This window comes from Rhincodon typus, chromosome 1, assembly GCF_021869965.1.
Source record: "Rhincodon typus isolate 14 chromosome 1, sRhiTyp1.1, whole genome shotgun sequence".
In the NCBI taxonomy this organism is placed as follows: domain Eukaryota; kingdom Metazoa; phylum Chordata; class Chondrichthyes; order Orectolobiformes; family Rhincodontidae; genus Rhincodon; species Rhincodon typus.
The window spans coordinates 70642659-70665267 of NC_063332.1; the positions used below are offsets into that span (position 1 = coordinate 70642659).

The window sequence follows — 22609 nt, forward strand, 5'->3', positions numbered from 1 at the left end:
GGGTAGCAGAATGGTGGTGATGGGTGGATATCGGCGGTAGGTACGGCCTGGTTGGTTGATGGGAGGGATGAATCTAGTTGGTAGCTGGAATGGAGGGTCAGTAGGTGGAATGGAAAGGAGGTGGTGGGGCTGGAAAGGGAGCCAGGGGATGGGTGGGAAGGTTATTTGAAATTAGAGAACTCAGTGTTAAGTCCTCCGGGCTGTAGGGTGCCCAGGTGGAAGATAAGGAATTGGTCCTCAAATTTGGGATCTGATTCACTGCAACCCTGGAGGAGGCCAAGGATGGACAGGTCGGAGGGAGGGAGGGGCTTGTTGAAATGGGTGGTGGCCAGAAGATTAGGCTAGCTATTTCGGGCCAGGCGAAGCTGCTCGGCAAAGGGTTTGAGAGAAATATGGGCCAAATGCTGGCAAATGGGACTGGATTAATTTAGGGTATCTGATTGGCATGGGTAAGTTGGACCAAAGGGTCTGTTTGCATGCTGTACAGCTCTTTGATGAAGTGAAATGCTCAATCAGAGCACCAGTACAGCCACAATAGGCCAAATAGCTTCCTCCTGCAATGTAATAAGTCTGTGATTCTGTGAACCCCATACTTTCAATGCCTTTTGGAGACTCAAGGATCTAACTGTTGCAAACTCAGGGACTGTTGTCAGTGTCCCCAACTGTGAACACCTCATATCATCACTTCAGTAACTCAATTTAGATCTTCCTTTAATCTTTAACCACCTAGGCCTGTTGTCAAGCAGACTTCAGGTCACATGATTCCTTCATTTTCACCTTAAAGACACTGTACCAAAACATAATTTTATAAACCTCACAACTGTAACAATACATCAGTTGACTTCATTGAAACTGCATATTAAGAAGACATTTTTGAAATGGGAGGTGGTTTTAATCAGATCAGAAAAGATTGATTATACTGAGAATGAGTAATAAACTGTATCTGAAAGCAAGTAATTTGAATAGTATATTTATCCTAAGTCTGCAGCGCAGAAGATTGTTTATGCCAATCTGCAGAGGGAGAAGTTGGCAAAGAATAATAAAATGCATGTCCTAAATCAATTGTGGACATCTAGGAAATGCAAGGTAAGGAGACAGATGTCTAAAATAGCTATAGGAAAATACATGCAATGCCTACAATGTAAAATACAGCATCAGATAATTCACCAAGGCTTCTTAAACAGCAACTTCAAACCCACAATCACTACCATCTAGAAGGACAAAGGTAGCAGATACATGGGAATGCCACCACCTGCAAGTTCCCCTCAAGTCACTCACCATCCTTGCTTGGAAATATATCATTGTTCCTTCAGTGTTGCTTAGTCAAAATTATGGAACTCCCTCCCTGACAACATTGTGGGTGTATCTACACTAAATAGACTGCAGCAGTTCAAGAAAGCAGCTCACCACCATCATCTTCTCAATGGCAACTAGGAATAGGCAATAAATTGTCCTGTTTGTTCTGTTACAATCTTCTCTCTGCTACCTCAAGGTTCACTAAATGTTCTACTACACAGCCTTCCACCAAAGCTCATGGTCTACCACTCCCACTGATATGCTACATTTTCGCTCAACCTTGTTACGCATCCCATCTATCCAGAATCCTATTCTCTGCACCTCCTATTTACTCACAAGGGACAGCTCACCACTTTTCTTGCACCACCACCAACTGCTGTACTAGCCACTTTCATCCCATTTAATCCCTGCTCATGTCTCATTCCAGGAGAAAACACCCTAAAACAGGACAGAGTGGCCAAGGCAGAGGCTGGTGTGCCCAATATTCATCTGTTCTATGGGGAGAGAATCCTTGCCTTAGCGGGAGTGGATTGTGCCTACTTATGCAGTGTGTAGATCTCCATATCTCAGCAACCAAGTAAGATTCATCGTCAAATGCTGCATTGCTCTCCCATAATGACTGCTAGATTAATTTTAAACATGCAGAAAGCTTCTCCCCATATTTCACAAAACATTCGCTCTCTTGCCTTCTGATGGCACAAGCGACACCCTCACAGTGTCTGCCCTGAACAGACCAGTGCCTCTGGACATCATCTCCTCTACCTCAAATACTGACGACTATGTGGGTACTTTATCTAGATTAGACTCGGCGGGACATTCTAATGAGCACATGACTGGTATGCCTCTGTAGCTAGTTGAACAAGTAATGTCCCAAGACACGGGCACTCAGAGGACTGCTGGAGATAAGGCACTTACTCAGCCCCAGGCAGGAGAGGAACGTATATTGTCAGCCATTAATAACTTCATTAAAATGCACAAACTGATACAATAGCAACAGCCAGTTTGTTGGAAATGTACAGCAAACAGGATTGACGTTTGGAGACATCTACGCCATCTGTCCTGTGCTGGTTCCAGCACATGTATATTTGGTTGTCTCTGTAAACGGGTTAGTGACTGCCATGGAGAGTTAGCTTCAGCACACACTGTCCGCTGAATACGTGCACAGACTTACACACCATCACTGTAGCCGTTGGCGTGTAGCACCAGTGGCAAGGTAAAAGGAGCGCAAGGGACCTTGAACATACTCTAGGTTCCTCACAAATAAACAGGGATGGTGCCAGTAAGGACTCAGTCACATAAAGGCGCCCCCGCATCCCCCACCCCTCACCCCTACCACTCCCCGGAAGTCTCCCCTCCTAATACGCTACAGAGGTGCCAGCACATTCTTACCGTCACCGTGCCTGCAAACCTCAATCTTGTAGATGTACAAGTCAAGATGGGTGATCCTGCATCTGGGAAGGACACGCTCAGCATGACTGGCCATCTAGCCACAATGCTCATGGGGTCATTCACCTAAACATACAAACAAACCAACAGGGCAGGCTCCCTCCACCCCAGCTGCAGACCCCAGAGCTGCACCCCCATGCAGTATGAGGGAAAGGAAAAAGAAAACTGTATGGGGCACATAAAGCACATGGGTGACACTTTATTGTAAATAGAATCTCACACTTGTAAAAATATGTTCACTTTTCACAGTAACCTGTGCGATATTGTCATTTTGGCTGCAGCTACAAGAATATTAAGTAGAGAAGATAGTCATCATTACTGCTACACAATGCTGTAAAAGCCTTTCTGAAGGACAGCTAATTTTTCTGTAGCACCTATTCTAGCATAAGACTTCATAATTATTAAATAAGGGACAATCTGATATTTTGAAGGCTTCCATCAGTTTGTAATGTTATATTTTGCTTAACAAGAGGCAAAGGAAAGAAAGAACATTCGCAGATGGGAGTTAACTGGGGATGCTTGATTCTCCAGGATCGAGACATACAACAATCAGTAAATGATGACTTCTTTCGATTCTATCCCGTTAAAAATGATTGTCATGTCCTGTTCGTGGTGCTGCAGGTGATGAAGCTGCACCATAGGGTGGTGAAGATAATGATCCATTTGATGAACATCCTTATGTTCCTAATTGGTACAACGCTGTGGCTCATCACTACCTATCACATATACTTGTTGCATCCTCCAGTTTTCTGGAGTAAATCACACAAGGATTATGTCGTACCTTCAGTTTGTACTATACTGCAAAGAACTCCCAGATCAGAGAAATCATAGGAACCTCATGAAGGTGTTGCATTGCACACACATTGGGTCTTATGACATGACATTCTGACTTCTACTTTTGCACATTGAATGCTGCTGACACAGGTTTGTTCATACAACTCATTCAGTAGATCCACTGCCCCTCTCTCATCCAGACAACATTCCATCGAAGAATGAATGTGGGTCTCTTGCACTTTTTCCACATCATGATGCTGGAAACTTTGGATTAGGAGGCTGTTATACATCTGCTAGTGGATGATGCTTGTCCTAAATTTCCAGATGCCTTGGTTCCTCGATTTTTGTAAACTCTCTTTAGCCATTGGGCATAGAGACAATAGCAGCTGTTGTGCCCGGATCATAGAAAGGCAGCACTGCATATAATGTAATGGTGTGGACGCTTTAACTCTAAGGAGTGAGGTAAACCAATCCTGAACCTTGTGAAGGCTATTAGACCTCGCAACATGATTGTGAATTGGGGAACCTACATGAAACTTAACAGCCTAGCTGACATATTTCACCTTCACAGCCATTACGAGGACTGATTTGTAATGATCAATGCTATTGTCAAAACCATAAGCAATAGGAACAAAAGTAAGCCAATCGCTCCTTCGAGTCTGCTCTGAATTCAACAGGATCATGACTGATCCAACATTTCTCATGTTCACTTTCCTGTATTTTCCCTATAACCCTCGAACATCCTACTAATCAAGAACCTATCTGTCTATCTCAGTCTTAAACGTACACAAGTATTCTGTCCCTGCTGCTCTCTATGGCAAGGAGTTCCAAAGATACTCAACCCTCAGTGAAGAAATTCCTTCTCATCTCAATCTTAAATTGACACCCATTTATTCTGATACTATGCCCCCTGGTCCTAGACTCTCCCATCAGAAGAAACATCTCAGCATTTACCTTGTCAAACCGCTTAAGAAACCTTAACGTTAGTTCTGGCCAGGACTTAGCTGGTCACTGCATGAAGTTTGCATCCAGAATTATGCAATTACAGATCGTTTTAACGTCAACTGTGCAAATACTTAATTGATGCAATTGGACTTTGAAGGACCTCTGATCACTCGCAAGAAAACACTCTAATTTGGAGAAATAAAAACACACTGCCTATTCTGTGTGGTAGAAGCCATTTTTCATTTTAATTACACACAAAATTCAGATGAGAATGGAAGGCAACACAAGTTGCACTTCGTAGAGTGAGACGCAAATTCAGATTGTTAATCTGCGAACCCCCAAAACCTCATGTTCCTTTCTACCTTGCACTCCCTGTCAATCTCATCAAGCATGAGTCTTCCCATATTCCCGCCCAACTTTTAATTTAAGTAAAAACTGAAAGAACTGTGCATGCTGTAAATCAGGAACAAAAACAGAAGTTGTTGGAAAATCTCAGCAGGTCTGGCAGCATCTGTGAAGAAAAAAATCAGAGTTAATATTTTGGGTCCGGTGACCCTTCCTCAGAACTTAAACAACAGCCCTGAATAATGACTGATCAGATTCCAAAGCATATCTGTGCAGCTTCAAAACTAACTTCCTATGAATCACTGGAGTTGTTGCATTGGACTGCAGGACTGACTGCTTCCCACTCCTGGACCGCAAAGATATGCAGCTCTTGACCCTGAACGGTAAACTGACCATGTCCGAGCTCTCAGACTGATACTGAATGATATCCTTGACTTATTATGCTGGTACCCCCCTGACTGACAACCATCTCCCCAGAGCATGAGATATGGTTATTTGACTGAAGCATTTTCAGTGCATAGCCATTTAAGCTGCTGGTACATGCTGCAGGTGCGAGACTGACGTACCTCAGTTTGTACATTAATCTGTTCACTCCAATGATTGATCATTCCTGGCAAACATGACAAGCTGCATGGCTTCAGGTCTGCAATAAAGTTCCTACTGAGCTGACAATGTGCAAAAAAGCAATGCAGAGATACTGTGAGCATCCAAGTAGGTGCAAAGTGAGTGAGTGCTAAGAAAGCCAGCTAAGAGCACAGAAATACGTCCTGTTCTGACGAATGAGACAGGTGCCTGTCCCTGCATGAAAAGTGGCCTGGCAGCAGCACTGTACTGTAAAGCGTTGGTGAGCTGCATACTACAGCATTGAGGTGGTGAACTGTTGTGAGTTGGAGATATGCCACAATAATATGTGGGCTTGGTGCCAGCCTTGATGGATGGAGGGTGCAGACAGTCACTGCCCATGGAGTGTGACCTGAGGTGTTGTGGAGCTCTGGCCAAGTTGGAGGCCTGAGGAAGATGCCAGCAAGTTACACTCAGCAGGCACCTGTTCGGGCCCCATATGTTGGGAATTGTCACTGTCTAGTTTTTCTCAATTACCTGGGGAAATAGCAATCTGGACATAAACGAGGAAAGGTTAAATAATAATGAGATGTTAATGCATGAAAATAGCACCTTGTTACTCACTTGCAAGATTCTCATTTAACTGTTCAAAGCTTAACAGAAAAATCAGACTTTCATTCCTTAACGGTGAGAATCTAATTTTTCCATTCTTGCCGTACCATTTCCCACATCATTTAGGGGCTAGGAAAATACAGCCCAAGGTTACTTTTAAGCTGAGTATAGAAATTTGGGGAAACAATGGCTATTCATTAGATTAACTAAAAGGAGCTCATAAATTGATTGCTTGCCTAAGTTGAAGAGTTTTTTTTTAAACATCTGGCAACATAATAATTAAAATCATTGACTGATATGCTACCAGCATCGAAGTAAGCAATTTGAGCAGAACTGTAATTCAGTTCCTTTGTCACAACTTGAAGAGTCTTTTCTGAATCGCCAGGCAGACTGTCAAATGTAGAAAGCAATTCCAATTTGAGGAATATTCGGAAGCACTGTTCTGATCCTAATGCTTAATGAGATTATGGCCACACACTTAACCAGAAAAAAAACCTTTGATGGAATTGCATTGTACATGTCAATGGTAAGTATCAGAAATCACACGACACCAGGTTATAGTCCAACAGGTTTATTTGAAAATATAAGCTTTCAGAGCCTAACATCTGAAGGAGGAGTGAGGCTCTGAAAGCTGGTGTTTTCAAATAAACCTGTTGGACTATAACCTGGTGTCATATCATTTCTGACCACATCCATCCCATTCCACATGGCACCTCCACATCAATGGTAAGTATGTTAGCCAAACCACGAAAGTATCACTTCAATAAGAAGCAAATTACAAATTCAACGTACTTATCTGGTGACAAATTCTTTCTTCAGGCAAACTTTGAAACTTGGATATCCCTGTGTAGACTTGTAGCCCTATTGAATGCAAGATAGAAAAAAAATGCTGTAAGTGGTGTACAAGTTGTAGATTTAATGAACTCTGATTATAATACCTTAAAAGTTAAATGTACATTATCCAATTTGGTAACTTCGTAGTAAATATTAGATTAGCAAAATCAGAGTTAGTGGAACTTGTATCTTATTTTGATACAATACTTTGGTAAAATTATTGTCATATAAATGAAAAATTTTTAAAAGAATTCTTTTAAAATAATGTAAGTTAGCACTTGAAGTTGAATCTTATTAGTGTGGAAGCAAATCCGACTCATGCTGTTATACTGTGATTCAGACTGAACAACACAGCAAAGGACCAAACACAGGATGCTGGAGAAACTCAACAGGTCTGGCAGCATCTGTGGAGAGAGAAAGAGCTAATGTTTCTTCAGAGCTGCTGAGTTTTTACCAGGACTTTCTGTATTTATTTCAAATTTCCAACATCCGCGATATTTTGTTTTTATGATGGCAAGGACTAGCCACTTTTACTAAGATCACTAATACTAATTTTTAAAAATTAATTCTTTATTAATTCACAGGATGAGGATGTCACATTTAGGCAGCATTTATTGCCCATCCTTAATTGCCCAGATGGCAGTCGAGGGTCAACCACATTGTTATGGGTCTGGAGTCACGTGTAGGTCAGACCGGGTAAGGATGGCAGTTTCCTTCCGTAAAAGGGATTAGTGAACCAGACAATCGGGAACGGATACCTGGTTATCATAAGACTCTTAATTCTTGATAGAAAGTATGGACCACTTTTCCATACAAAACAAAAATTGTTACTTCTTATAAGCAATTAGACAACAGCTACAGATAGGCACATATAAATTATTGGCATATAACTACCAATTAAAACCTTGATAAACTGCCTATCTCACACACAGACAAACAAAGAGTGAAAAGTGATTATCAGCGAAGGTAGAAGCAACCGGAAAGTCAATTCAGTGGTCTTTGCTGCCTGATTCGAATGTTGAGATTATCTTTCTTTGGCTAGCCTGGCCCTCAGCGTTCTGTTGTCTTTCTTTAGAATCTTCCACTGGTTTGTAAAAAGATCAGAATGATTGATTCACTTGGAAAATGTCTCTGATTGATCAACTGAAAAGTCACAGCAACTGCTATCACCGTCACTGTAACCCATTTCCATTTCCAATCTGCTCATCTTCACTTGTAAACAATTCCTTGGCTCCTGGTTATCTACACATTGCAGGAGCCCACAACAACAAAAGCAGAGTACACAATAGGTATTGGGGCATTGGGACCCATACAAACTGGACAGGTTACACCTGGGCAGGACCAAGACTGATGTCCTTGGGGGATACTTGGTAGAGCGGTTGGGAGGGTTTAAACTAGTATAGCAGGGGGATGGGAACCAGAGTAGAGTAGTTGATGAATAATTTGAGGGAGAGGTAGAAACCAAGGCAAACATGATGAAGAACAAGAACAGGCAGGGAAACGCTGCTGAAAAGAGCAGGGGAGTTGGTCTGAAATGCATGTGTTTCGATGTAAGAAGTATAACAGGAAGGTAGATGAACTGAGAGCTTTGGCTAGTACTTGAAACTATGACATTATTGCGATTACACAGATTTGGCTGAAAAAGGGACAGGGCTGGCAGTTAAATGTCCCAGGATTTACATGTTTCAGGTGGGATAGAAAGGGAAGTAAAAGGGGTGGAGGAGTTGCATTACTGGTACAGGAATATCTCACAGCTGTACTGAGGGAGAATACATCAGAGGATTCATGCAGCGAGGCAATAATGGGTAGAACTCAGGAATAGCAAAGGTGAAATCACAATGCTTGGGGTATATGACAGGCCTCCCAACAGCCAGTGGGAGATAGAGGAGAGAATATGTAGACAGATTTTTGAAAGGGACCATTCAGGAGGGTTTCTTGGCACAATATGTAAAAAGTCCAACCAGGGAAGGGGTAATACTGGACCTGGTTTTGGGAAATAAGCCCGGTGAGTGAAGTTTCAGTGGGGGAGCATTTTGGGAGTAGTGACCATAATACTGTGAATTTTAAGATACTCATGGGCAGGGATAACGGCAGTCCTCGGTTGAAGGTGTTAAACTGGGGGAAGGCGAACTACAATAATATTGGCTAGGAACTGGAGAATGTTGGTTGGAGGTGGCTGTTTGAGGGTAAATCAAAATTGGACATGTGGGAGTATTTCAAATGGCAGTTGATAAGAATTCAGGAGCAACACGTTCCTGCGAGAACGAAGAATAGGTATGGCAATGTTATATGAAACATGGATGACCAGGGATGTTATAGCCTTGGTCAAAGAGAAAAAGAAAGCATACATAAAGTCTACGAGGATGGGAACTGACGAAGCACTTGAAGTACATACGGAAAATAGGGAAGAACTTAAACAAGGAAATAGAAGGGCTAAAAGGGGTCATGAAGAGTCATTAGCAAACAGGATTAAGGAGAATCACAAGGCTTTTTAGAGATATATAAAAAAGCAAGAGGGTAGCCAGGGAAAGGATTGGCCCACTCAAGGACAAATGAGGGAATCTATGTGTGGAGCCAGAAGAGGTAAGTGAGGTCCCAAACAAATACTTTGTGTCAGCATTCATCAAAGAGAAGGAATTGATGCAAGATCTCAGGGAAGGGTGTGTCGAGTTTCTGTGCCGAGTTGCTATTAAAAAGGAAGAGGTGTTGTGCGTCTTACAAAGTATTAAGGTAGATAAGTCCCCAGATCCTGATGGAATCCATCGCAGAATATTGAGGGAGACAAGAGAACAAATTGATGGAGCACTGACAGCCATGCTTGTATCCTTGTTTGCTATAGGTGAGGTCGCAGTGGATGAGAGAACAGCCAATGTTGTCCCATTGTTTAAGAAGGGTAACAGGGATATTCCTGGAAATTACATGCCTGTGAGTCTCACGTCGGTAGTAGGGAAATTATTCGAAAAAGATTCTCAGGGACAAGATCTATAAGCACTTAGAGCAAATGGACTTATTAGTGATAGACTGCATGGTTTTGTGCAGGGGAGGTTGTGCCTCACTAACTTGATCCAGTTCTTTTGAGGAGGAGGTGACAAAGATGATTGATGAGGGAAAAGTGGTTGATGTTGTCTACATGGACTTCAGTAAAAGCTTTGACAAGGTTCCTCATGGCAAACTGGTACAAAAGGTGAAGTCACATGGTATCTGATATGAGCTGGCAAGATGGATAGAGACTGGCTTAGTCACAGGGGTTACTCGGTAGTCATGGAAGGGCAAGTGAAGAGACGGGAGAAACAGATGACTAAAGAAAACTGGGGAGAAAGAAAAAAGGAGAGATGGAATTATTAAAACCTAAGCTCCAAAAAGATAGAGAACTAGGACAAAACATTGTTAAACAAGAATTCAGAGTAAAGGAAGAAAGAGGTCGTAAAAGTGGATGATTCTCATTCCATTAAGGGGTTTGATCTTACAAAAGAATATAGTGGAGGATGAAAAGGTATTTTACCTAATTTAAGAAGGTAGCTAGACAGATGAAGTGACCTAAAGATGTTTGGACAGCCACATCTATGGATGTGTCTGCCAGTTTGCCAGAAGAACAATCTGCAGAGTACAAAGCAGTAGAAAAAGAAGGCAGTACTCCGTGCTTATTGTCCTTGAAGCTTATCAATTAAAATTTAGGGCTACTAAGAAAGAACCTTAATCAATCATTTTAGAAGTTGTAAGAGGACAAGTGAGGTTCAGCTAGCAACAAGTAGCCTGTGGCCTGCGGAGCTGTCATGACAAAAGTTTCCTGCCTACCAATAACATTATTAGGGCAGGTGAACAGCACGTGTGGGGGAAATGGACAGTCAAAAGTCTTTTGGACCTTTGCTGCTGTTAAAAATACCTAAAGCTTGAAGAAAGCCAATTTATTTCCCCTCACCGGTTTCTGTAAGCTTTTAACAATAAGTCAGAGACTTTATAAGTTGTGAACCTGTGACTGTGTGCCTCCTGAAGCATAAGTGCCTGGAGATGAGAGATTGAGAAGTAGCAAGCAAAAGGAACATCTCAGCGAACCCTGTGTACAAGGGCCATTGAACTACCTTCCCAGTTTTTCCCTCCACTAATATCTATGTCTTTTTTTGTCTGCCTGTGCCCACGTGTTGGAGGAGTGTTATAAGGGATTAGAGTTTTAACTAGTAAAGTTATGTGCTGATGATTCAAACTTGTTTATCTGTAGCTAGAATCTATTTTTGTAACAAATCATAATTCTTCATACGTACAGAAACCTGGTCCATGATTTCTGTTAACCTGGGTCTAACAGGACAGGTAATTTGAAGAATTTGACATACTCTTATAAAATCTATTTGTGCTTCACAGATGAAGACTGCAAGCTACTCACAAAGAAACAAAGCTGGAACCTTGCCATGTTGAATCAAACGTTAACTGCACAATAAACTATACAAAAGTAGCAGAATTCTATTCCAAAGGCACTCCAATGCACTATGAAAGAGAGTGGACATGTGAGCTGCCCATTGTATAGCCCCTAGCCTTGAGTGTCGGTGCATACCCTTGTAAAGCTGGCATATAGAATGAACCTTTTCCTGCAGTGAACGCTGATTCCGTACTTGGTTTAGCTCAGTTGGTTGGACAACTGGTTTGCGATGCAGAATGAAGCCAACAGCATGGATTCAATTCCCACACCAGCTAAGGTTACCATGAAGGATTCTTGTTCTCAACCTCTTCTCTTGTCTGAGGCATGGTGACCCTTGGGTTATACTACTACCAGTTATCTCGCTCTATAGCGAGAGATCCTATGATCTGGTAAGCCTATTGTGACTTTACCCTCATCTTGTGAGGGAGAGTAAACGTGGAATGATATGTGCAGGTCAGGAATTAAGCACATTCACTGCACATGTTTAGCCTTTGTACTGCCAATGTTAAGGTGCAATATCTTAGCTACAGTCCTCAACATGATGTTTCATGCATCCCTGACATTTGAGGTTATCAGAGTTGGCTGCCTGAGAGATGAGCAATGTTTGCCCACTACAACTACTTTCAGCCAAAGGATATCTCAAGAGGCTGCTCATCTTTCACATGGGTGTTACTTTACAAGGTCCATCAGTGAAAACTATACTATGGAGACACCATAAGTGTAAGTAATGGTATAGTTACAGAAATGAACATTATTTTTCACCTGAGCCAGCTATGCCCTCAGTAAGTTTTCTTCATGCTTTTCCTGTTATTGCCTCCAAGGGCAGTTGTAACTTACGCAGCTAGGGTGGAGAGAGTCTGCTTTGTAGTTGGCTCTTTTGCCTGGGAAGACTTGGGATATCATCACCTGGTACAATTCAGCCTAGGGGGCCCAATTTTGCTGACAGCATCCTGTCTAGCTGGAGGCTCATCCTCCTCCACTTGAATTCAAACAAAGAACAGTACAACACAAGAACAGGCTCTTCAGCCCACCATGTCTGCACCATGATGCCTTGGTCCAATTCCATCTGCCTGCACATGGTAAATATTCCTCTATTCCCTGCGTGTTCACGTGTCTGGCTAAATGCCTCTTAAACGTTGCTAATGCATCAGTTTCTATCAGGCACCTACCACCCCATGTCACAAAAGTTGTGCCACACATCTCCTTTAAGCTTTCCCCCTCTCACCTTAAACCTTGCCCACATCACACATCCTGGCTCCAAAAGTATTTGGCATTTCCACACTGGATTAAAAAAACACTCCAACTATCCACCCTATCCTTGCTTCTCAATTTTATATACTTTTATCAGGTAGCCTCTCAGTCTGACACTCGAGCAAAACCAACTCAAGTTTGTCCAAGAGACAGTAAGAACTGCCGATGCTGGAGTCAGAGATAACATAACGTGGAGCTGGAGGAGCACAGTGGGCCAGGCAGCATCAGAGGAGCAGAAAACTTGACGTTTCGGGTTGGGACCCTTCTTCAGAAGTGTTGAAGAACTTCTGAAGAAGGGTCCTGACTCGAAATGTCAACTTTCCTGCTCCTCTGATGCCGCCTGGCCCGCTGTGCTCCTCCAGCTCCACATTGTGTAATCTCAAATTTGTCCAATCTCTCCTCATGGCCAATATGCACCAATCCAGGCGACATTCTAGTTAGGAACAAATTACTGCAGATGCTGGAATGTGTACTGAAAATAACAAATGCTGGGGATCATAGCGGGTCAGACAGCATCCATGGAGAATGAACTAACATTGAGTCTAGATGACTCTTCACTTCAGCTCTGGACTCGAAACTTTAACATTCTAATTATCTTATTTTCCACCCTCTCCAAAGCTAAAACTATTAATTTTTAATTCTTCACACTTCAACACATTGTACTCTATCTGTCATCTTACCGCCTACTCACTTAACCTGTCTAAATCCCTTTGCAGCATTTTGTATCCTCCCCATAGCTTACATTCTGACCTAGCTTTGTACGGTCAGCAATTTTACACCTAGAGAGTAATGTATCTCAGTCATTTAGATCATAAATAGTTGAGGCCCAATCACTGATGCTGTGACAAAGTCTGCCAACTTGCAAGTGTCCCATTTATTGCTACTCTGTTTCCTGACTGTTAACCAATTCTCTCTGTGCTATGTTACTCCCAACAGTAGTTAGCACTGCTGCCTCAGCACCAGGGACCTGGGTTTGACTCTGGCCTTGGGCAACTGTCTGTGTGGAGTTTGCGCGTTATCCACGTGTCTGTGTGGGTTTTCTCCAGGTGCTCTGGTTTCCTCCCACAGTCCAAAGATATGCAGGCTAGGTGGATTGGCCATACTAAAAATCACCCCATTGTGTCCAGGGATGTGCAGGTTAGATTGGTTAACCATGGTAAAACCCCACGTGGGGGTCACAGGAAGGGGTGGGAACGTGTGCGAACGTGTGTGCATGCAAACTCGATGGCCAAATGACTGCCTCCTGCACTGTAGGAATTCTATAATTCTATGATTCTCTATAAGTCTTTATCTTGCTCATTACATTGCTTGGAAATCCAGTTACACATCTGCTTCCCCTAATCCACCTTACTAGTTTGATCTCAAAAAAACCTCTAACAAATTTATTAAATACAACTACCATTCTGTAAAATCATATTGCCATTATTTGATCATATAATAGTTTTCTATGTGCTCTGTTAAAACTTCCTTAATAATAGATTCCAGCTGATGACTGATGTCATAACTTTCACAAGTTTCAAAATCTCCCCTCCCCCCACCGCATCCCAAAACCAGTCCAGCTCGTCCCTGCCTCCCTAACCTGTTCTTCCTCCCACCTATCCCCTCCTCCCACCTCAAGCCGCACCTCCATCTCCTACCGACCAACCTCATCCCGCCCCCTTGACCTGTCCGTCCTCCCTGGACTGACCTATCCCCTTCCTAACTCCCTACCTACACTCACCTTTCCTGGCTCCATCCCCGCCTCTTTGACCTGTTTGTTTCCTCTCCACCTATCCTCTCCTCTATCCCTCTTCTATCCGCCTCCCACTCTCTCCCTATTTATTTCAAAACCCCCTTCCCCTCCCCCTTTTCTGATGAAGGGTCTAGGCCCGAAACGTCAGCCTCTCTGCTCCTATGATGCTGCTTGGCCTGCTGTGTTCATCCAGCCCTGCACCTTGTTGTCTCGGATTCTCCAGCATCTGCAGTTCCCACTATCTCTGATTCAATTTTAACCCCTCCAGTTTCCTGTTTTCTCTCTCCCATTTTTCTTAAATAATTCAATTTTCTAACCTCCGAGAATCTAACGATGCCCGTCTAATCCCCACTGAAATACACCATTTCCCTTCCACTGGTATTTAAGCAGCCACTATCATTGGACTTTTCTCACTATCAGGCACTCAATATCAGATCAAGGGACATGGCAGCAGGGAGGGTGGTGCCCTTTCTTATAAGACGATAAGAAATAGGAACAGTATTAGGCTATTCGCTCCCTCAAACTTGCTTCACCACTGCCACCTACTCTCCTCAGCCCATGGCCCCTTTCCCATCAATTGCCATCCTGCACCCACAGGGCTTGCATTCCTGACTGATCCTGGGCTTGTGGTTACGCAGTGCTGCCAAACACTGATCAAACTGATCCTAGGTGGATTGGCCATGCTAAATTGCCCGTAGTGTTCAGGGATGTGTAGATTAGGTGGGTTATGTGGGACAGGTCTGGGTGGGATGCTGTCAGAGTCAGTGTGGACTTGTTGGGCCAAAGGGCCTGTTTCCACACTGTAGGGATTCTACGATTCAAACAATGATTGCCAGCAAGTTGTACAAATGCCTATTTTTGACACAATGTAAACCAAACAGGGAACTCAGTCATTGGATAACTACTAATTTCACCCCAAATAGTAGTTTCTGGAAGCTTCCCCACTATGGAACCACTGCAATTCTCCAGTCTTCTAGCACCTCCTGAGTTTGGGGATGACAAAAATTATGGCTAGTACCTCTGTAATTTCGATTTTCACTTACTTCAATTTTATTTGATGCATCCCATCCATTCCCGGTATCTTATCCGGTTTCAATAACCTATCAATTTAATGAATAACTTTCTTGCCAATTCACATGACAGAACTTCTTCCCCTGTAAAACATTAAGTTAATTCATCAACTATGCCGCTTATGTACAAGTGTAAATCCCCTATCTGGTCCTTAAACAGTCCTACTTCTCTTTTTACTATTGATATGGGTAAAGACGACTTTGGGATTACCCTAGATGTCAGCCACAAGCTTTTCTTAATCTCTCTTTGCTTCCCTAATATGCTTTTTTCACCTCCCCCTGAACCTTCCATACTACTGTTGGTTCTCTGTTGTATTTTATACCCGACCCTGTCATAAGGACACTTCTTAATCTCAACTACTATCTCCTTTTTCATTCAAGGAGCTCTGGAATTGTTTGCCCTCTCTTTCCCTTTTGAAGGAATATTTCTTAACTATAACTTACCATCTCCTCTTTGAAAGTAGCACATTGTGTAGCGACAGAATTTCCTGTCAACATTTTGTTCTAGTCTATCTGACCCAGCTCTAATTTTGCCCTGTTGTAGTCAGCTCTCCAAGGTGAATTATTCTTACATAGAATCCTATTGTTCTTTGCTATCATAAACCTAATCTTGTGATACAAAGACCAGTGTCTTCTAAACGTTCTCCTACTGACACTTGATCTACTTTGTCTACCTCATTTGCATGAACTAGGTCTAAAAATACACCATTTTGAGTTGAACTGGACATCTGCTGATGTAGGAAATTTGCCTGAACATAATTTAGGAACATTTGCCATTATGCGTCCTTAAATACTACCACTGCGCCAATCTACATTTGGGAAGTTAAAGTAATCAATTATCACCACTCTGTAATGTTGCAATTTTCTCTTTTTTTTTATAAAACAGAATTGCTTCTCTATCTACTTCCCACTAGCTGATGGTCTATAGAGTACACCGAGCAACATAATTTTATTAGATAACAAGGTGTGGAGCTGGATGAACACAGCAGGCCAGGCAGCTCAGAGGAGCAGGAAAGCTGATGTTTTGGGTCTGGACCCTTCTTTAGAAAAACATAATTTTATTGTTTATTTATGGGGTGTGTGTCACTGGCTGGCCAATATTTATTGTCCATCCTAGTTGTCCTTGAAAAGGCGATGATGAGCTCCTTTTTCAGCTGCTGGACTCCATTTGTTGCAGGTAGACCCACAATGCCTTTAGGGAAGGAATTTCAGAATTTTGACAACACAACGCTGAAGGACCACCAATATACTTCCAAGTCAGGATGGTGAGCAGCTTGGAAAGGAATTGAATACTTCTTGTTCCTTAAATCGAGTCAGATTGATTTCATACTTAAATCTTCTGGGCCATCCCCTTTCTCCAGCATTCTGATGTTTGATTTAACCAATATCAACACCCATCCTCTTTTCCTTCCTTGAGCCACATCCGTTATCACCACATGATATTTCCACATGGTAATCTGTGCATGTGACACCTTAATCTTATTTACAATACTGCATGCATTCACATACATATGCATTAACTTTGATTTAGACTTCATTTCTTTCTCTCTTACTCTGACTTCAGCTAATGATTTTCTATTCTTTATGCTACTACTATCAGGCTTTCCAAACATTTTGTGTGCAATAGTATTCTTCTTTAATACTCTTTCTTGGTTCCCACACCCTGCCAAGTTAGTTTAAAGCCATTCCAATAGCAGTAGCAATACACTCCACAAGGAAATTAGACGTTACTCTGTTCAGATGCAAACCATCTGGTATGTACAGATGCCATCTTCCCCAGAGCCAGTTCCAGACATCTAAAGCCCTTCCACCTGCATCATTTTTCCAGCCACGTATTCATATGCCCAATTCTTCTATTTCTGTACTCACCTGCATATGGCACTGGAGCTAATCCAGGGATTACCACATTTGAGGCTTGCTTGCCGATTTTCTATCTAGCTCCCTAAATTCTGATTGAAGAACTTCTCCCCTTCCTATTCAAGTCATTGGTACCAATGTGAACTAAGGCTTTTGGTAATTCAGCATCCCTCAGAAGAATGATGTCACACAGCAGTTGCATAACAAAGAAGAAAAAAGAACAAAGAACAAAGAACAATATAGCACAGGAACAGGCCATTCGATCCTCCAAACCTGCACCAACACAATTTGCCCTTCCATACTACAACTGTCTTCACTTACAGGATCTGTATCCCTCTATTCCCTTCCTATTCGTGTATTTGTCCAGGTGCTTCTTGAATGCTGCTATTGTGTCTGCTTCCACCACCTCCTCTGGCTACACGTTCCAGGCATTCACCACCCTTTGTGCGAAAAACTTGCCACTCATCTCTTTTAAACTCCACGTAACCCCACACCCCAACACCTTGAACCTGTGTCCCCTAGTAACTGACCCTCCATCCTGGGAAGATGCCTCACACTTTCCACTCTATGCATGCTATTCACAATCTTATAAGCTTCTATGAGATCACCCCTCAACCTCCTGCGTTCCAGTGAAAACAAACCCAGTCTATCCAACCTTTCTTCATAGCTAAAATCCCCCACACAAGGAAACATCCTGGTAAACCTTTTCTGTACCCACTCCAAAACATCCATGTCCTTCTGGTAGTGCAGTGACCAGAACTGTACGCAATATTCCAAGTGTGGCCTAACTAAAGCTCTATAAAGCTGCAGCATAACTTGCTTATCATTATGTACAATGCCCCTTCCAATGAAGGGAAGCATACCATAGACACTTTCTACTACCTTATCTACTTATACTGCCACCTTCAGCGATCTGTGGACCTACAGACCCAGATCCCTCTGCATTCTTTACCCTGTCACCTAGGAGGCAACATGCTGTCCTGCAGTCATGTCTACAAACACAGAAAATTGTCTGCTCTTATAACTAATGGATCCCTTTCATCATTGCTCTTCCTTTCTTCTTTCTCCCCTCCTACACAGCCAAGTTGCTTGCGATGTCACAAACTTGAGTCTGACTACACTCTCTTGAGGAAGCAATATGTTAATCACCTTCCAAAATAGAAGACTGGTTCGAGAGTGGGTCCCTGGGGAACTACGACATGAAATGCACGTTTGTCTTGACTGCTTGGTGGCCACCCATTCCTTTCTGCCTCCAGGCCTTTTAACTGTGGTATGACCACCTCTCCGAACATGCTAACCATGTAAAGCTCAGCTTTGCGGATGTGCCACAGTGATTCCAGCTGCTGCTGGCGTTTTGAAATCCAGAGCACAAGTTTCTGCGGCTGCCAGCATTTTCTGCACAAGTGGACATCTAGGACACGGTATGGGTCTATAACTTCTCACATATCACAGGCCAGAGATTCCACTCCATTGAACTGAGCTTCCATATCTTAAAATCATTTACCTTACATTAGCTTTACTCTGATGTGAATTACTTACATTACTTTATTATATTGACTCTAGCTTTTCTTTACCACTGGGGATTCTCAGCTAAATCCAAACACAGCTACTTCTTTCAAACGATACACCTCTCTAATTTACACCAATTTAAAGACAATCCCCAGTAGACATTTTGTGCCAATGACTTTATAGATTTTCTGTTACGTCAATGTTGCTTTAATCAGAGAGAGAAACTCTTAATTACGTGGGCATCTTAGATTTTTATGTTTACTTGTAAGGCAGCATGTTTGAAATAGTAATTGATAATTAAACCACGAGTTAGTTTGTTCAGTAATCTGCATATTGAACCATGCAGTTGAACAGATTGTTGGAAAATAAAATGGCAAAGAATGAGTTCTATGCTGAGGACCAGACAGGCAAGCTAAACCCGAAAGACTATATTCCACATTAGTTGCCAACAGATGATCTTATTAGCTATGAAGAAAAGGTTTCTGATCAATATCTTAATTACATTAGCCTAAACACATTGCTATACTGGCTGATAGAAACAAAAATAAAAACAAAATAAATTGAAGCTTTGCAATAATGTATAATGGCTACAGAATCATTAAACTGGAAAGAGATGACTGAGGAAAAGTCTATGAACAAAATCTCTCTAACAAAAGTCTTCATAATGTTTAAAGTGAGCTCAAAGTTACAACCACATCTGATCTCGTGTTATGCAGCAACTATATTATCATACCTCACTGAGGAATGTGTAGTCAATACAGAACATGAAGGTCACCAGGAAACTGACAATACCAAACAACTCCTTTGGGAAAAGGTATGGTCCCTAGGTAATGGTTGTCAAAGTAAGTGGAGACTGAAACATGGAATTCAGAGCTATGCCTGATTTCCTTTCAGTTAACAGATCTCAGCCTTCCAAATATACTAAGCTCAAACCTTTCTTTCACCTCTGGGTTGATTCTGCCTTGCTAAGGTCCCAGGTGTAGCAATGAATGTGCGCTGTGGAATTCTCAATTCCCTCAGTGGTGGAAGTCCTGTTTGCACATGCTCTGCTGTTGGTAACTGTTTGCAATCCATGTTGAAAAAAATAGGCTGGGGTGTGAATAGAGTTGGAAAAGTCTCTCACTGCCATCCTACTTCAAAGAAGAAAATTATGGCTGTTAATGCAACATTGCTCAACTGTTACATCTCAGAAGGGGAAACAATCTAATTGAACAACTGTAACCTGCTTTTAAAATGCTCAGAAACAAAGGTGTTAAAATAGACAACTGTTTCAAGACTCAGTGCAGCACAGACCAAATCTTGGATCTTGTGTTCTGAGCCACCATAGTAAGATTTAAATAAAATGCAACTCCCACGTACGTAAAGACAATTATTCTGAGTCATAGAATCCCTACAGTGTGGAAACAGGCCCTTTGGCCCAACAAGTCCACACTAACTCTCTGAATCCCCCCCTCCACTGCCGACTATCCCTGCAGTTCCCATGGCTAATCCACCTAACCTACACATCCTTGGGCTCTACGGGCAATTTAGTATGGACAATCCACCTAACCTGCACATCTTTGGAATGTGGGAGGAAATGGGAGCACCCAGAGGAAGCCCACGCTGACACAAGGAGAATGTGCACAACTCCATACAGCCAGTCACTCGAGGCTGGAATTGAACCCAGGAATTCTGGTCCCTGACCCTGTGAGGCAGCAGTGCTAACCACTGAGCCACCATGATTTTGGGAATTCTTTCCCAAATGCAACAAACCCAAGAATGTATAAGCTATTAAAATTCTGTTTTATTAAATTCTTGTTTTAACTTTGACAGACATTTTAATACGAGTATAACCCAATAGATGGCAGCAAAGTTTACTGAAATTGCACTCATTTTCAGTAATACTCAGCCCAAAAAATGCTGTCGATAAAACGTGGAGCTGGAGAAGCACAGCAGGTTAGACAGCATCTGAAGAGCAGGAAAGTCGATGTTTCGGGTCAGGACCCTTCAGTCGACTTTACTGCTCCCCAGATGCTGTCTGACCTGCTGTGCTCTTCCAGCTCCACATTTTATCAACTCTGACTTCCAGCATCTGCAGTCCTTGCTATCTGCTAGTCAAAACAATCTTGTAACTGGTCAATGAACAGTGTCTGCAATAGAAAGATTTACCTGTCACATGTTGCGGTGCCAACTACTAAAATCTCCTTTCAAAGTCTAAGGGCCCATCTTACTAGCAATGGTAGAGGATGAACAACTACTGAGTCATAATGAGAAGTAGCACTTGTGTTAACAACAAGTCATAGTTTATTGTATGATAGAAATAATGACCAGTTACATAGGCTAATTACACTGATCAACAGGAACCAGAGATGGAGTTTCCTGCTAGACTCCTCCAGTTCTTCACCCAGGACTATGTGACATCATCAGACTGGATGGAACTTAATGCAGTTTCAACATTAACATTTTCAGAGCTTATACAACATCAACCATGTCTGGCAGCATCTGTGAAGAAAAATAATCAGAGTTAATGTTTCAGGTTTGGTGACCCCTCCTCAGAACTGATGGTAGCTGGGAAAATGTTGGTTTATTTGCAGAAACTAGGGAGGGGGATGGGGTAGGGAGTTAGCAATAAGATAAAGGATAGAGCCCGAAGAGAGAGAAGAGCAGTTGGATAGACAAAGGAGTTAATGACGAACTGGCTAGGAGGGTGAATAGCTGTTAACGGGGACTGTTAGTGACTAACAATAGGTAGTATGTAATGGCAGGCTATGAGATAACATGGCCTGATGTGTGGGGTATGGGGTTAGGACATGGGACAGTCTAGGCCCTAAAATTATTGAACTCGATATGGAGTCTGGAGGGGTGCAGGGTCCCCAAGCGGAAAATGAGGTGTTGTTCTTCCAGCTTGCATTGAGCTTCGCTGGAACTCTGCAGCAAGCCTGAGACAGAGATGCTGGACAGGGAACAGGGTGGTGTGGTGTGTTAAAAAGTGGTAGGCAACTGGAAGGTCAGGGTCTTTTTTGCGAGCAGAATGTAGATGTTCTGCGAAGTGGTCACCCAGTCTACACTTCATTTCCCCAACGTAGAGCAGACTACATTGTGAGCAGCTAATGCAGTACAGTAGATTCTGTGAAATGCAGGTGAAGTGCTGCTTCACCTGGAAGTATATTTGGGCCCTTGGATACTGGGGACAGAGGAGATAAATGGGCAGGTGTTGCACCTTCACTGGTTGCAGGGGAAGGTGCCATGGGGCTTTGGGGGCGGGGGTTAGGGAGTGAAAGAAGATTGGACCAGAGTGTCCCAGGGGGAACGGTCCGTGCGGAAGGCAGACAGGGGGAGGGGAATGCATATCTGGTGGTGGCATCTCGCTGGACTTGGTGGAAATGGCGTCTGATGATCTTTTGGCTGTGGATGCTGGTGGGATGGTAGATAAGGACAAGGGGAACCCTATTGCTGTTGTGGGAGGGAAGAGAAGGGGTGAGGGCGGAACTGTGGATGATGGGTCAGACCAGGTTGAGGGCCCTGTCAACAATGGTGCTGGGGAATCCTCGGTTAAGGAAGAAGTTGGACATTTTGGAGGCTCCCTTGTTCAGATGGGTTGGCTGATATTAATTAATACTTATCACCGTGTTAAAATGATACTGAAATTATTTCTCTTGACTTTGAGATGAGTTTATTGCTTATCTATAGTGCAAAGGCAGGAACCTCATACTGCCAAATGCAATTAAACTGAGAACTGTCACTTTTGTGAAGCTAACGGTGACACAGTGCATCTCTAACAGCAAATCAATTTTCACAATCGATACACATCTGTCCTTGCTTGAGGTTGCTGTGAAAAATAACAGAGACTACTATCACCAGGCTATTATTTTTAACCATTTTTGGGCTTATGAATATTGTTTGCAACAGTATCTCCTACAAGAGCTCATTAATTTGACATCCATGATTGGAGATATTGGCTCGAATTTTGTGGTCAAGGGACAGCAC

General features: G+C 42.6%; 1 protein-coding gene across 5 annotated transcripts in view; it reads right to left on the bottom strand.

The window, feature by feature from the left end:
• Nucleotides 1-22609, bottom strand: part of LOC109934783 (calcium uptake protein 3, mitochondrial) — a 170912-nt gene that overhangs the window by 16150 nt on the left and 132153 nt on the right. For 3 of the 5 annotated variants that reach the window (XM_048605044.1, XM_048605037.1, XM_048605011.1), the window contains one exon: nt 6772-6840. In XM_048605044.1, coding sequence (XP_048461001.1) covers nt 6772-6840 — 69 coding nt within the window. Of the gene's footprint in view, nt 1-4721; nt 4973-6771; nt 6841-20903; nt 21125-22609 lie in introns of those variants that run through there. The other 2 variants (XM_048605019.1, XM_048605028.1) reach the window with 2 other exon arrangements.